Genomic DNA, 15,510 nt, shown 5'->3' on the forward strand with positions numbered 1-15,510 from the left:
TGTGCAATTGCAATGGGCAATTTACAGTTTTTCTGGCCTAGTCAAGTTGAGCCATTTGTATGCTGAGTGCCAGGCTAAGAAGACATAGGATTGGTATACAAATATAGCACGATATTGACAGGAATTGTCCTCTTGCTCATTTGAAAGGTTATCGTGTTGATATTGGGTCAAGAGCACAAGATTGTGAAGTTCGTCGTGTATGCCATGTACTACACACCAGCCAACTCGCTGGATGAGTGTCTGTAGAAAATCCGATTCTACGATGTCTCCTCGTCGAATTTGGTGGATATTTGGAGTCAGGAAATTCAGGATCAGTCGAAGGATGAGTTGAGTTAGGACCGATTTCAAACCAGGTGAGCAGCGTCATGCGTGTCTTCAACATCATGTAAAATATCGATTCTTGGACTACCTTAATACTGCTAACGGCATGTTTTGGGATTTCCCCACAGCAGATGGTCTGTAGGATGTTACCCTGCACACCCTCTTCACACGTGTCGTCCAAAAGTAGGCCCATGACATGAATGAGGCCTGCATTAGACACTGACAGTGAGTATATTACGTCGTGTAGATTGCTGTACATAGGTTTTTGTACAAAAAGTACCCCTATAGAGCCAAAATATCGTCACTAAATGTTATATATTAAGAAGCACTCTTTACCAATATCATAATAACATTTTACAACATTCCAATACCAATTACCTGAGAAAAAATGTGCTAGACCTGCATGCGGATGAAGTCCCGCTACTATAAGCCTGCCATCAAATCATTACAAGAAAGATAGCTCATTACATGTAGGCCTACACAGTAGATTTGTGGTACAGAATGGTTATAACCCTTGTAAGTGATTATTGTCAAATCGATGGTCGAGTACCATAGGCATACATACAGGCCTATATGTAGGCCTAATGTTCGTAGCCAACCGATGGCAATTAAATAACGTTATAATCATCACTGAAGTAAATAACTCGTCATACCAATGGCGTAAGGTGGGAGTGCCGCACTCCGAACGAATGGAGAAAACTCGCACTGGCCTAAGCCATCGCATGGATCGCTAGTCGATCACATGATATCTGCCAAGCTTTCTCTTCCAACGTACGACTTGGAATATATTTCTATGATAAACGGCATGGCATCGTCTTTCTCGATTCCAAATAACCACCTTCCACCCGCCCGCTTGCTACGCCCTACACATATATGTTACTCCGTGACGCGGTGTCTTTTAAGGATAGCTATCCGGATCTTCACGAATGATACATATCAATTTGTGATCTTTGGCGCGTTACGTCAACAAAAACAGCGGGCATATGTACCAATTAGTATTACTTGTCAATCCATGGCCAGGTAAAGCAAAGAGTCAGGACTGCTGCTCTGGTTCGAGAGAATGTTATGAATCTCGGTATCAATTGATACTTAGCGATGTTAATATATTCTTATTCAGCTTACATAATGGCGTCCAAAGCCGTGGTCAAGGACAACCAAACCGAAACATACGTCAAGCCGGCAACCATCTTTGAGGCGTGCAAACGAGGGGAGGTCCACGGCGTCATCGAATTTATTTACAAGGAAGCTGCCTCCGACGGAGAGAGCCGATTGGTACATCTCGTGGACAGTCGGGATAACTCGGGAGATTTTCCGCTGCACTTGTCTTCTCGAAACGGATACAATGACGTAGTCAATGTACTGCTGGATAACGCCGCCAACGTGCACGTGGTCAACGGCGACGGGGACACGCCCTTCCACGTGGCGTGTGCCTCTGGTCATTTGGAAATTGCTAAGTCTTTAGTCGCGGCTGGTGCTGACCCTTACTGTAGAAACTTCAAGGCATGCACTCCATTACACGTGGCGTGCACAAACGGACACATAGAAATCTGCCGTTTTTTGCTGGACACCAACTCTGTTGATGTCAATGCGCGGGCAAAAGATGGCAGCACCCCTCTCTATTGCGCATACGAGAAATTTCACCGTGACGTCATCAGGTTTTTAATCGAAAATGGCGGACAATCTGATATGATTTCGAGGCTCCATTTGTACAGTTTGATGGGCAATCTCCCGAAAATTGTAGAGTGTCTAGTGAGGGGGAGTGGTGTCAACTCTAGAGACGGATACGGAAGGACTCCGATGCACGTGGCAAGTTTCATGGGGTTCCCGGATGTTGTTGAGGAGTTGGCAAAATGTGGTGCATATTTGAATGTAAAGGACAATGCACAGATGACACCATTTTTATACGCTTGTAAAAATGGTAATATTCTTGCCGCGTCAATTTTATTAGATCGCGAGGCAGATCATAAAATTCTGCAAACTGACGGAAAGAATGGCCTCCATTTGGCGGCCATGTTTGGCAACTTGGATATCGTGGAAGCAATGTTGGGCATCGTTGCTGCAATAGGTGGCGCCACTGGCACGGATCGGTTTCTTACCTTGGAGTGGAAAAAGAGATGTCAGCGGAGAAACTCTTCTGAGAAAGACAAGAAAGGTAAAGACCTGTCGAAGCGGTCATTGTCGAATCGCGATTCTTGGGCGTCGAGTAAGCTTGACTTCGACATCACAAAGCACGATGCAAGCTCCACGCAGGAGCTCTGCAAGGAGTCCAAGACAGCACCATTCCGTAGACTTAAAGACAAGTTTAAGAAACGGAAAGAGAAGAGGATTGAGTCTGCAGAAGTTGTATCAAGCCTTGGCGTGTTGATGGAGTTCTTGGAATCCGTGGACAACGATGGGCGCACCCCTTTGCTTCTTGCCTGCGCATGCGGCCATGCGCCAGTTGTTTCTGTTCTTCTCGAAGTAGGTGCAAACCCAGACGCCAGTGACAAGGACGACAACTCGTGTATTCACATTGCGTGTCAAAATGATTACACCGACATTGTTGTTAATTTGCTGCAGTCGGGAGTCAAATTGAACGTGAAAAACAACACTGGCGAAACCCCACTCCACGCATTGGTCAAAAATGGCAACATTGCTCTGGTCAATATGTTCATAAATCACAGAGTGAACGTAGATGCCGCCGACATGCGCAAACAAACGCCCTTGCATTTATCTTGCCGTTACGGTCACGTGGTCATAGCGAGACATCTCATCCTATCAGGAGCACGTGTTTCGTCACGTGACTTGGAAGACATGACCGCTTTGCACATTGCTTGCCTCTACAAACAGTCACAAGTGGTGGTGTTACTCCTCGAAAACTCCGCCAGTGTACGGATTGTCGACGGGAAAAGGAACTCCCCTTTTCACTACGCGTGCCGGTCTGGAGACTTTGACAGCGTCAGACTGCTACTCCAGAAGGAACGAATCAGTGTAAACGCGTTTGGGGAGTTCGGAACGGCGTTGTACGAAGCATGTGCAAACGGCCACGAAAAGTTGTGCCATTTCTTGATAGATAAAGGTGCTAATGCTAAAGCATATGGGAAAACGGGTACCCCCCTCCACGGAGCTTGCGCTGGGGATTACCCCAGTATAGCCAAGCTTCTGTTGGATCACGGCGCGAATGTTACTGCCACAAATCGCGACGGGGATACCCCGTTGCACATTTCCTGCCGTCGCGCGGTGCACCAGCCAGGCCCTTTCAGTACCATAGAACTTCTTCTCTCTCGGGACTCTGGCCAAGGTTTACACGCAAGGAATACAGGTGCGCGGACTCCTCTTGTAGAAGTGATGTTTACTGTCAAAGAATCGGACAACCTCGTCCAGATTCAAGGTGGAATCAACTTACACCGTGGCAGCGCTATCTTTAATCAAGAAAACGACCTACACCTGTCATCAATATTGGACAGGTTGCTCACCCACGATTCGCCGATTTCGGACGCTATTTATGACACTTGGACGAAAGAGGACCACTTCCGGTGCAGAAATCTGGTGCTTTATTACACTGTTGCCATGGCAACATTAAAATACAGGAACACTTTTCCTCTTAAAGCCTTGAAATATATGCTAGCTGTGGGCGAATTTCAGGGAATTTCTCAAATGCAGACACATGCTGGTATTCGAATACTTATTGGTGCTATGGGAAAAGAGCCAGCTTTACTTGATGACGTCAGGGGGCACATCATCACTCCATTGCCTCTAAGATCCCTTTGCGTTGCAAGTGTTCGGCGGCGAATCTGCAAGACGCGCCGCTGGGTCTCACGGGATCTTGTGAATTCGTCACGTGATATTTCCGACGAAATTAAGAGACAGGTTCTTGTGGACGGGCTATTTACGTATGCTTAGATAATAAGAAACCAATGAGGAACCTGCACAACAAAACCTGTCAATAGGGGGCCCTGCAGGCAAGTGGACCATGGTTGTAATGAGAAAGCCCTTTCACGGGTCAATGTTCGCTGAATAATTTATCCCTTAATTACTCTGCATGGGGAAATGGTACCAAAAATGTTGTTTTATTGGATCTTAATACTATTTTGATGAGTTTTAGGTAGAAAATAAACAAAACTTAATTTCAATGTAAAATGCACTGGAAGTGTACCTTTTAGTACTGGTGCTGCCATCTGGATTTTTAGTTCTGCAGGTTACTCATTAGGCGAGTGGTCTTCTAACTTACGCTCGTAAGGGTAATAAACGGTATACGATAAGATTAAACCAGAACAAATCAGTCGTATCAAAGAGCAATTTAATGTAAAATTAACAGAATTGGGAGAATCGGAGGTAAGTTTTGTAGCAGAGTAGTTTGGATGTGTTTCGCTGACGATCGACCCAGCATCACTAGCAAATACTCCACTTTTGTTTCGTGTTGCAATGTTTTTGACCAAGACTTTTCAAAGTTGTTTTTGACAAGTATACGTTTTTGGAACTTGTGACTTTTTATCTTGAAAAAGCATTTAAAGGTTCAAGCCGGTTGTTTACATCGGTGGTTGTTTTTAAAAAAAAATACTTAACCACGCCACTGCCGTGCTAGCACCAGAGACAATTTGCGTTTTTGGAAGATTTGCGATAATTGAAACAATACACCTTCCTTGTAGTATTTTCCTACGGTATAACAGACTGAGTGCATCCATACGCTAAATTTAAATGCAACTTTCTTGAGATTGATATACGCACCGGTTGCATGCCTGTGGCATGCATTAGGACTTACCTTTGGCGCCACCTGGTTTTCGAAATAAGAAATATATATAAGTCGTAGTTCCACCTATCATAAAACACCGTGTTTTTTCAAGACCCGTGTCTTCGCCGTGTGTCAAAAAACCCGCGGCGCACTTACACCTATCAGTTGTGTTAGATAATGATTAATTGCCCCGGCGACAGGGTCGCTGTAGGTAGGGAGCTCTCCTGTGTTTTTTTCCGTTGGAGGGGGCGCAATACCGAGGCAACTACACCGCGCCATCTGTCGCCGGATCTTAGAACTTGCAATTGCCGTGTTTATTCAGATTCCACCTATCAAAAAACCCATGTTGAACACGGGTCTAAATTAGCCCCCGATTAGCCCCATCGAGATCGATGGGGCTAATAGACACGGGGATTTGACACACGGGTCTATTTAGAAACGGCAATTCATAGGTGTAAGCGCAAAAGACACGGGGATTTGATAGGTGGAAGTACGACTATAGTTGGACCAACAGTGAATGTACATATATGAACGAACGGCGAATCACTTTTTAAGGGGAAGGATGGCTGGGTGTTATCATCATCGTTGTTGTTTACGTTACGATATCTTAAGGTCTCTATTGATAGCCTAAGATATTTGCTGTACGAAATAGATCGCAGCACGTCAGGTGTGGTCAATCTGATTTATCATTCAAGGACCGTAGATGTCACTTAAAAGGGGTACGCCATTCCTACGCATATATCCATTTAATGGAATCATCATACCTAGTGTGTCTTTTTCAAACACCAAACGACACCAATAGTTAGTCATAATTTATGCAAACACACTTACGCAATAGATTTTCACGATCGCTACATCTAAATTTAGGGTGCACTGGGATTATTTAGGGAGTTTTCGCAAACCCCCCGAAACGTCAATGCGAAGGCCTATCCCATTGTTCGACATGGTTATCGGGAGGCCGAACAATGCGATAACGTTCACGTCCGCGGCGTTTCGGGAGATTTGCGAAAACTCCCTATTGTCATATGAGAATATTTCAAGGTAATTCTTTTCCTCAATTATTTCTCTGGTCCCGTCACAGCATGCAGTGGCATGTGGCATTTTCTAGGAAACGATCGCCTTTGTTAACAAGCCGTACTAGGTCTTTAATGTCCTCGTGTAAACGTACATAAGCGTTTTACAGCGCGATTTACAAGCCTTACATGTAGCATGAACATTTACCAAAACTAATATTGGCTAAAATTTCTTTTGTTGCCTTCCCTTGTCTTGGATACTATGGGAGAGTAACGACTCTGGCAGGACTGCATTGGTCTTCTCCCCTCGAATATCTATAGTAGATCTCTGATGATTGTACTACGCATAACCTGGGGCATCGGCAATTGCGTGGTAGTCCTCTTTTGTTGGCCCTGGAGCTGATTTATGATTTCTTTGCTGTATAGAATGACCCTCTTGGGTATCCCGAAGTATCTGTTTTTCCCACAGATGGTAGTCGCTCTGTCTGCTTAAATTCAATGTCAGTGGTATTGACCGTCCAATTGCAATATGCTTGCGTTCTGCAATAAATGGGCGTTTTCGCAAAGTCATCGAAACACCAACGCGAACGCCTATACCATTGCGCGAGTTCCTGATCACGATGTTGAACGATGGGACAGGCATTTGCATTGGCGTTTCGGGGTATTTTCGAAAACTCACTAACAACGCCTGTATGTGGAAGGAATTACCCCAGCACTGGCAGGTCTCTGTACTGAAATCGATACCGGTGTGGATTGTTTGAGTGTAAATCTCACTCTTTGGAAACACTTGCCAATAGATAGCCTGACAGGTTTCTCTCGATCGGAAAGTCATGGTCGCTCTCGCTGTCCATTGTATAGAATTACAGAGTTGAGCTGGAATGTTGGCCCAATTATGAGGTGCATTTGCCGAATGATTAATTTTGGGCAGAATTATGTGTGGTCCTATTTTTAGTACAGGGACCTTTTTACAACAGTAGAATATCAATGAATTGCCCGCACATACATTATGTCATACTAACAAATTCCCGTGCTCCGCACGGTGTTGAGGCGAGCGGTATGTTATGAATTTGGGTGTTTCCATGTAGGGCTTACTCTTACCAATTGAAGGGTCATTGTCTGTGGAAGTTGTTGTTGAGTTGAAATGTCATAGGACGTCTTACTGACTGCTCTCTTCGACCTTGCTTCGTTCTGTTCATTCCAACACTCCACGATGACTTCAATTACGATTGAAACATCGAGACCGATGCCGCAGGAAGGAGGCACTGTATGTAATACATGCAAATTGTAATTGGCTGTGCAGGATTGCCTCCGGCCACAATGAAAGTTTTGAAAAATAAAACTTCGACTGAGATATTCCGGTAAAAAAATCTATGTTTGGTTTAGAGGTGTAGTATTACTTCACCAAAGACATTGTTGATGAGGAAGTGAAAAACAACGAACTGCGCCTAATAAATACTAACTTTTGGATATGACTGACATTTTACGTTTATGGTTCGCGATGATTGTTCGGCAGCATTATTCGTCCAGGAGTCGCGCGTTGATACGGTAGAAATAGTGCATTTCGTCATTCAAGACATGGATTGTCCATATATGCAGGAGCCAGGTAGGTCGGATTTCTTTACGAACTCATCGATAGGGATTTCTCCTATCTCGTGGTTCATCGACACTTTTCACCATGTTCACGTGTGTATGATATCCCTTCAATTATATATAGGTCATGCATGAGATCTTTTTTACACATACATAACTTTATTTTCCGAGCTAAAAAAAATTACCACGGTATGGAAATAATTTCAAATTCAATAAAAGTCGAAGTTTTTAAGATGAGCCTACACAGAGGACGGTTATGATTGGATGATAAATCGGACCAATCAAAGGTCGTCTTTCAGACTGCCTTGGGAAGCAATAGCGCATGAGGGTGATAGCAGGTAGTGTTACGGTAAATATCCGCAGGGTGTCATCATTTTTCTTTTCGACAATAATCTGAGCGCGAAATCTCATTCCCACCAAATATATTGATCGTTTCTGGGTGTGAATTTCAGAGAGAATTTTTTTTCAGTTAAACATGAATGAAAACAGCATTTTAAAAGTAACAGGCGGGTTAGAAAGGTTTACACATTCTATCAAGCATGAGAGCGGTGATAGAACTTCAAATACCCGCGGCCATTTTCTGGCCAAGCCACAAAAGATCCGTCTCGGCCAGTGGCAATCATAGTTACATCTGAAATTATCGTCGATTGGTAACCCTTTCTATAATACCAATAGTGTGGAAGATTTTTCTGAATAGGAATATAGGTCACAATTAAACCATTCTTGCGCTTGCCTGCTTGAGTCACGTGCATCATTATTTGGTTTGCACTCGCCCACGTTACGTGTAAAAGAAACCTATTGCTCCATTGTATATTGCCAATTATTACCACTTTCTGCTGATAGTTGCTCCTTTTGGTAAACATATGTACGCAGTTCCACGTTGTAGCAATAACATCGTTACTTGCAGTTATGAAGACGGAGGACAGTGTTCGAAGTGGTTTAATATGCAAATTTCTTGGAATTATTTTCGCGTCGAGCTCCCTCCCTGATTTCAAATTGTAGTTAATTGTTTTTCCAATGCCCTTGATAACATCAATGTCGAAAACACCTAATGCATAGTAACTCATTGATTTGCCAAGTTTCGGGTAAAGGTATATAACGAAAGTTTGCCCAGTCAACTCGTTGTGTTCTAGGGATATAGGCACACCCGTAACACGCCCAATGTTCTGACTCTGAGTAGGCAGTTCCATAGTGTAAAAACCCAAATGAAAGCCATGACGATCAAATATTCTCGGACGTAGCCTTGATCTGGTTGCACTAAATAAGAGGAAATAGGCCTTCCGAATGTATAATTTGAAGATCCACAGATTCTTGCTGATTGAACTTCCAGAAGAGTTGAATAACTGTCTTGAGACATATCGGCCTCGATTTTGATAAATCAGATGGAAACGCGATCTTCGCCCAACAGTTTGTTCCACTGCGATATATTTGTTGATATACTGGTCAAAACAGAGTAGAATCTGCCCGCTTTCGTAAGCTCTATGATTAATAAAGCTGGGCCCCATCTTGTCGACTTTGTAACTCATTTTCATCAAATCTTGCCGGCCGTCGAACACGAAATGGTCATTTGGGTTTTGACGAATGAAAAAAAGAATTCGAATTTAAATTTGGATTTATATTCCCCGAATTTCGATATCAGATTTTGGCTCATATTATCTTTATCAACTGAGATAGAAGTGAAACAGAAGAAAACACTGCAGTAGTATGCACTCTTGTCACCTTTGGATTACTTTCCACACAACCGTGAACATGGTAAAGCACCTCAGAAATATATCTGGTTGGTTTCAGAAAAATTTAACATGATGGGTTTGAAGTTACGAAACGCAACCAATTAGTTCATTTATTACAGGAGATCGCGCATCACATTCATGTATTTCGTAAACCTGCTATGTTGTTATTTATAATCTGGCTCACACCAGGTACGCTGGCAGAATAAATCTGGCCTGAAATCGTGGCTTTGCATGTCGACTGACATGTACCGACGAGATAAATCGAATAACCTTGCTCTTTATGCTATTTCTAAAACATCCGAATAACTCACCAAGATTTCTTTGATATACCTTGTTGGACAAAGAAAATAAAAAACATGAACAGCGTAGCTATAAAGCGAACTTGGTACGAGCAATACAAAGTCCTACCGAGTCTAAGCCGGTGTAACATCTGTGGTTGTTTCCCATGTGTCAGTGTTTCCAAACAATAGGCAGCTAGAGAGACCATGACTTTTCAATAGGGGGAAACACAGAAAAAATTGTCAATCTATCTTTTAGCGTTCCCAAACAATGAGGGGAAACACTCAAAAATAGAAACACTCAAAAACATTACACAGGTGTGCAAGGGATAGTAGTCCTAGGGCTGATTGTCCGTGTAACAATAGCCCGCATTGCTAAATGTTTTGGTTAGGGTTAGCGGTACAATAGATCATGCTGCTTAATTGATCAAATACAATGCTACCGGACTATGACTCCAGGGGGACTATATCCGCTGTCACACCGGTATCACAGCAATTGATCTTATACATCATCAAGTGATATACAAGTTTCTGAATGGAACCCTATTGCAGGCCCTTTTGTCCATATGTTCACCAGGCCGAGACTAGCTTATTGATCGGTGCTGGACTTATAAACAGGAAATGAAAACGTTTTTAAAAAAATACTTCCTGCAGTGCATATACCAGAGCAATTTCAAAAGTAAAATTCAATACTTGACTTGCCAAACTCAGAAATGCAGCGCCACTCGCGGACAAAGATAGAACAACTCGACATTTTTTTCACCGCTTTTCGCTGCGCATGCGTACCAGCCATCCGGAAACTAATAATGGCGGCAATCTGAACATGATTTGTGTAAGTTTTTAAGAGTTCAAAAAGTTCTTTAAGGCTCATGATTTGAGATAATTTTGCAATCTGATAACTATTACGTGTTAAGAAACAGACGTACCACAGAAGATTTAAAAACATGACCACGAAAAGTGGAAATCAACTAAAGATGACGGCTGGTACGCATGCGCAGCGAAAACCGGTGAAAAAAATGTCCAGTTGTTCTTTCTTTGTCCGCGAGTGGCGCTGCATTTCTGAGTTTGGCAAGTCAAGTATTATCTAACCTCTTTGACCATAGTTTCCCTGCTGTTAAGGGCTTCCTTGGACTTCCATCTCTTGCAATGTGACCAAGACACGAACTTACATGCATGCTTTCCCCTCCGATGGTTGAAGCCTCCGATTGCATCATGTTTGGAACTCAAAACTGAACATTCTAATGTTGAGCGCGAGTTTATTGGTAGCCAGTATTTAAGGGATATATCTTCAAGCCGCTTTCCAACATTATCAAGCGGTATAAAGGTAATGCCCAAGCAAGCAAGTTGGCCTATGGTGCTTTCGCTTATACATATGATGAGGGCTGCAAACAAGATGTTTCGATGGAAACCTCTTCTCGTTGTTGACGAAACACACGCATTATCATTTGAACTGATCATTTCCGATAAAAGACTATTCAAATTCATTTATTTTGCTCTCAATCAGTGTATGTCTCTCAGTTAGGTAGGTCCACAGTTCTAGTGGAACGAAGTGCATTTGGAAGTTTGTGTTGACACCCTGTGTCCTTTGTTGGCGAGCTGATGGTAGATATGCCTGAAGAATATACTCTCCTTTCAAACTTCTAAGATCTGTTCTCAATATTTAATTCAAACTACATTACCATACAAGTTAACAAAGCATTTAATTATACTACTCTGTTATATCACGTACACGTATACCGTCTTCAGGCACCATATTTAAGAGGCCCGAAGGGATGAATACCTCGCATACCTAATACAAAGGTTAGGCCTAGTGGATTGGACTGATTGGCTCAGATCGTGGCACAGACCACTAACCAGAGACAACCACTACTTGCAGTCCGCTACCATTGGTCATAGGATTTTGAATGAATTGAATGAGTTGTATAACCAGACAATCGTGTTTGGGCTTTATTCATGGCGTGACCGAGGCGGAGCAAATGGACAATGCCCATTCATCACTTGGGCAAAGAAAAACCGCCTCGCGTGTGGTGAACCTTATTGCGTACCCCACCCAATGTATGGACACTGTTATTTTATATTAGCGGTATAGGAAGACGGTACACGTGAGGAAGCAGAGTATATACCATGGCCACTACGTCGATCTTGTTCCGGCTTGGCGTTTGCTTTGATAGAACATTGATTTGATAAACCGGTCTGAGATGGGTTAAACTATGGTATACAGGTGGATCTGCTGCAGGTAGAATGTGAACAGAAAACACACCAAAAAATGACACAACAGTTAAATATAATAGTAGTATGACACAGAGGGCATGCAGGGATATGTTGAATAATGAAATGTGGCAACTACGTTTGATTAGCGGAGCTCGAAATGCGAGTGGTGGTGTTAACAGATCATCTGCCATTATAGGGTCAATGACAAAACACGGGGGCACTGACATACCATCATCAGGCTCAGTTTGTCTAACATACTGTTGTGAAAGATGACCAAAGGAAAACTGGGGCGGGGTAAGGGGATTTGTCCGCGAGCGGAGGTAAGGCAATGACAAAAGGTAAGGATGCCAGGTCCTACCCTGAACACTCGGATGTCGGAGCAAAACCTGCCACCGACCCAAAGGCAGTCACTGCGGATCCAAAGGGCAATGAAAGATCATTTTCTGAGACTGAAACCCCTTCTTAATTTTTTGAGATATCGCGGATGTCCAAGAAAACAGCGAACAAAATCGTGAAATGGAGGTAAGGCAATGACAAAAGGTAAGGATGCCAGGTCCTACCCTGAACCCTCGGATGTCGGAGCAAAACCTGCCACCGACCCAAAGGCAGTCACTGCGGATCCAAAGGGCAATGAAAGATCATTTTCTGAGACTGAAACCACTTCTTAATTTTTTGAGCTATCGCGGATGTCCAAGAAAACAGAGAACAAAATCGTGAAATGGAGGTAAGGCAATGACAAAAGGTAAGGATGCCAGGTCCTACCCTGAACCCTCGGATGTCGGAGCAAAACCTGCCTTCGACCCAAAGGCAGTCACTGCGGATCCAAAGGGCAATGAAAGATCATTTTCTGAGACTGAAACCCCTTCTTAATTTTTGGAGATATCGCGGAAGTCCAAGAAAACAGCGAACAAAATCGTGAAATGGAGGTAAGGCAATGACAAAAGGCAAGGATGTCCGGTCCTATCCTGAACCCTCGGATGTCGGAGCAAAACCTGCCACCGACCCAAAGGCAGTCACTGCGGATCCAAAGGGCAATGAAAGATCATTTTCTGAGACTGAAGCCCCTTCTTAATTTTTTGAGATATCGCGGATGTCCAAGAAAACAGCGAACAAAATCGTGAAATCTACGAGATCAGCAGGAAGAAAGCCAAGTCCTTGAATGGGCTGAAGAACACCCATAACTTTGGAACACAAGGCACAAAGAACAAATATAAAAAGCAAGACCAGAAAGGATGTACCAGGGAAGCCGCTTTGCCGGAAGGATTTACTTTGTTGTCCGTCGTGGACCCAGAGAAGCCCCATAACATGTGCGACACTTATACTGTGCAAATCTTGAAGTCGTCCATTTTGTCTGGTGGAGCTCGTTACAAATTCGTTGTTCCTCGGTTCCCATGCGTTCCTTTATCAGGTAATTGTCCGCTGTGGATGCGGTACCCCTGGAGCCTGTTCATCTGTTGCATGTAAGCTGGTCGTCGGGCCTGGAGCCAGGTCCACTGGACGTCAACGAGCATAAACTGACACGTACAGGAGGAGGAACGCAAAAGTTCCGAACAAAACGCATGCCCAACAAAAACGAACGGTACAACCCGGCGGACGCTGTCGTCTAGTGGAGTCTGTTCCAAAGTTTGTGCATGCACAAAACACTCCTCCGAATGAGGCGAACCTCGCCCAACCTTGCCTAACAAAGAACGCATTCATAGAACGAAAGACAAATAGGAAACGCATGCAAATGGACAACATCGGATTGGACTTTGCTCTCCGTTGGACGTCTGTTATAACGCAAACCATCAAGGTGTGACTGGCGCTTCAGATCATTTCTGCATATTTAGGCAACGGAAGATACATGTAATGCACATGGATCGTTCGATGCCGTCCACCATGTCCGATTTGGATAGAAATTGTTTGGCGACACCATGTAGTCCGGTGGTCAGGGCGTCCTTTCCTGGCTCGGCCCGTGTCTTGATTCGTAGTAGTTATTGAAGCGAACTTCGATTAGTTTACGAATGTCGTGTTGGCAAGATTCAGGTTTTGATCAATGCATGTATTGATTTTTTATGCTTATCAATATTGGCTATCGAATAGGAAAAATAGCATCATATGGCTTAACTGTGATTTTAAAGATCATGAATGTTCATAATGCAACAGAAAAACATGTATTTGTTTCATCAATCTAAGACTGATGTATTACAACAATGTCGAAACAAAGACCAGGACGGGAAATAATGACCATCAGACAGCACATAGTGTCGCCAATGCATTGCCTATCCAGATCGAACTTGTTAGATATTGGCATCGACGATGCGTTTGCTATCTAGCTTGAATATAGCATGCTCCTAGAGTTAACCGGTCTGACATCGGTGTAAATAGATAATGTAAGCAAGCCGAGTCTGTTCCTTGTCTAGTGTTAATGAAATAAACGTTGGCATCGCCAATAAGTGATTGTGGGGCATTGCAGTGGATTGACTCGACAATCAACCTTGTGGTCCTTGTCTAGCTCTCTATGATGAAAATGTTGTCGTTCGATGTTTAAAAAAGTGATAAGGAGGTAGGTATTGGCTGTCGCTCTAAACACCGCAATGATGGTAGAGCTAAGATATATATGAAGATAGCTCCATCCGAGCGAAGTTTGCTGACACAACCAGTAGGCCTACTGGCAGCGATGTATTAATTTCTTTTCTAAAACATCCGAAATGAATATATTTTTAGGCATCATCCGCTAAATGTACGCAACATAGTTATATTTTGGACGTGCTGGGGCCCATTTGATTCTAATCTTTGATGGATGATGAATCTGACCTTATTTGATTAGCTTGAAGCCGGGTCTCTTGGTAAATCCAATGGCGGAGTCCTCCCCGACTGTCTGATCGCCATGCCGTTTCAACCTGTTTGTTATATTATTTGCTTCTGATCAATAAGGCAGTTACGAGGCGCGGCAAATCGAGAAATTTAGCGATGAGAAACTTGGGATTTATTGATAATAAAAATAAACAGTGTGCTGTAGCTACTGTAGTGATCAAATGACGTCCCCAAGCCACAACCAGTCCTTTGCGTTTGACCTCGGCCACTTCACCTTCATCAAGAGAGCATTGCCGCAGGAAATGGCATATGTCAGCAAGTATTGTTGTTTTTAAAACATCGGCCAGTGGTATCTGTTGTGCTGCGCAGCAGGGAGCTCTGGGTCTTGTTCTTGCATCAGCTCTCATTTCCCCGGAGAAGCTTGTGAAGGGTATCGCCCTTTTGGTAATGCGATGTATACATGCATGGCTAAACTCTGTCTTAGTCTCATTCACGAACAGATTATGAACTTTTTAAAGGTTTCTCCACTGCTTTTGGCTGGAGCTGGTCCAGGTGTTTCTTTTCTTAATCCAGGAAATTAACGTCATCAGCATATTCTATTTGTAGTGGCAGGTCCAGGCTTGGGACTGGTGGGTTAGGCCTGTTGGGGCTTGCAAGTGTAGCAGCAATTTAGCAGGTTAAAGGGACTGGTGAAAAGGCGGTTGGCCTGTGGTGAGCCTAGTAGTTTCAAAGGAATCGGACAGTTCGCTTTTCACGCCGATCCTTAGCTTCATCCCTGCCAGGAGGGATCTTACATGTCTCAGAATATGATCACCGAAGCCTGCTTTCAGTAGGACAACTAAGTTGCGTTTCCACCTGAT

At 43.5% G+C, this 15,510-nt stretch overlaps 1 protein-coding gene across 2 annotated transcripts; it reads left to right on the plus strand.

The window, feature by feature from the left end:
- Window positions 1-190: 190 nt before the first annotated feature.
- On the plus strand, window positions 191-7,423 carry LOC135503095 (ankyrin-3-like). 2 transcript variants are annotated; one of them, XR_010449856.1, is made up of 3 exons: window positions 191-353; window positions 1,439-5,103; window positions 5,535-7,423. XR_010449856.1 is itself a non-coding variant. In XM_064796424.1 (2 exons), exon 2 carries the CDS (start codon window positions 1,447-1,449, stop codon window positions 4,201-4,203), a length of 2,757 nt encoding a protein of 918 aa, XP_064652494.1. In that variant the 5' UTR covers window positions 191-353; window positions 1,439-1,446; the 3' UTR covers window positions 4,204-7,423. The 2 variants fall into 2 exon arrangements, 1 of the variants encoding a protein (XP_064652494.1); XM_064796424.1 differs by having other exon boundaries at window positions 1,439-7,423.
- Window positions 7,424-15,510: the final 8,087 nt, after the last annotated feature.

This window comes from Lineus longissimus, chromosome 19 (assembly GCF_910592395.1).
Source record: "Lineus longissimus chromosome 19, tnLinLong1.2, whole genome shotgun sequence".
In the NCBI taxonomy this organism is placed as follows: Eukaryota; Metazoa; Nemertea; class Pilidiophora; order Heteronemertea; family Lineidae; genus Lineus; species Lineus longissimus.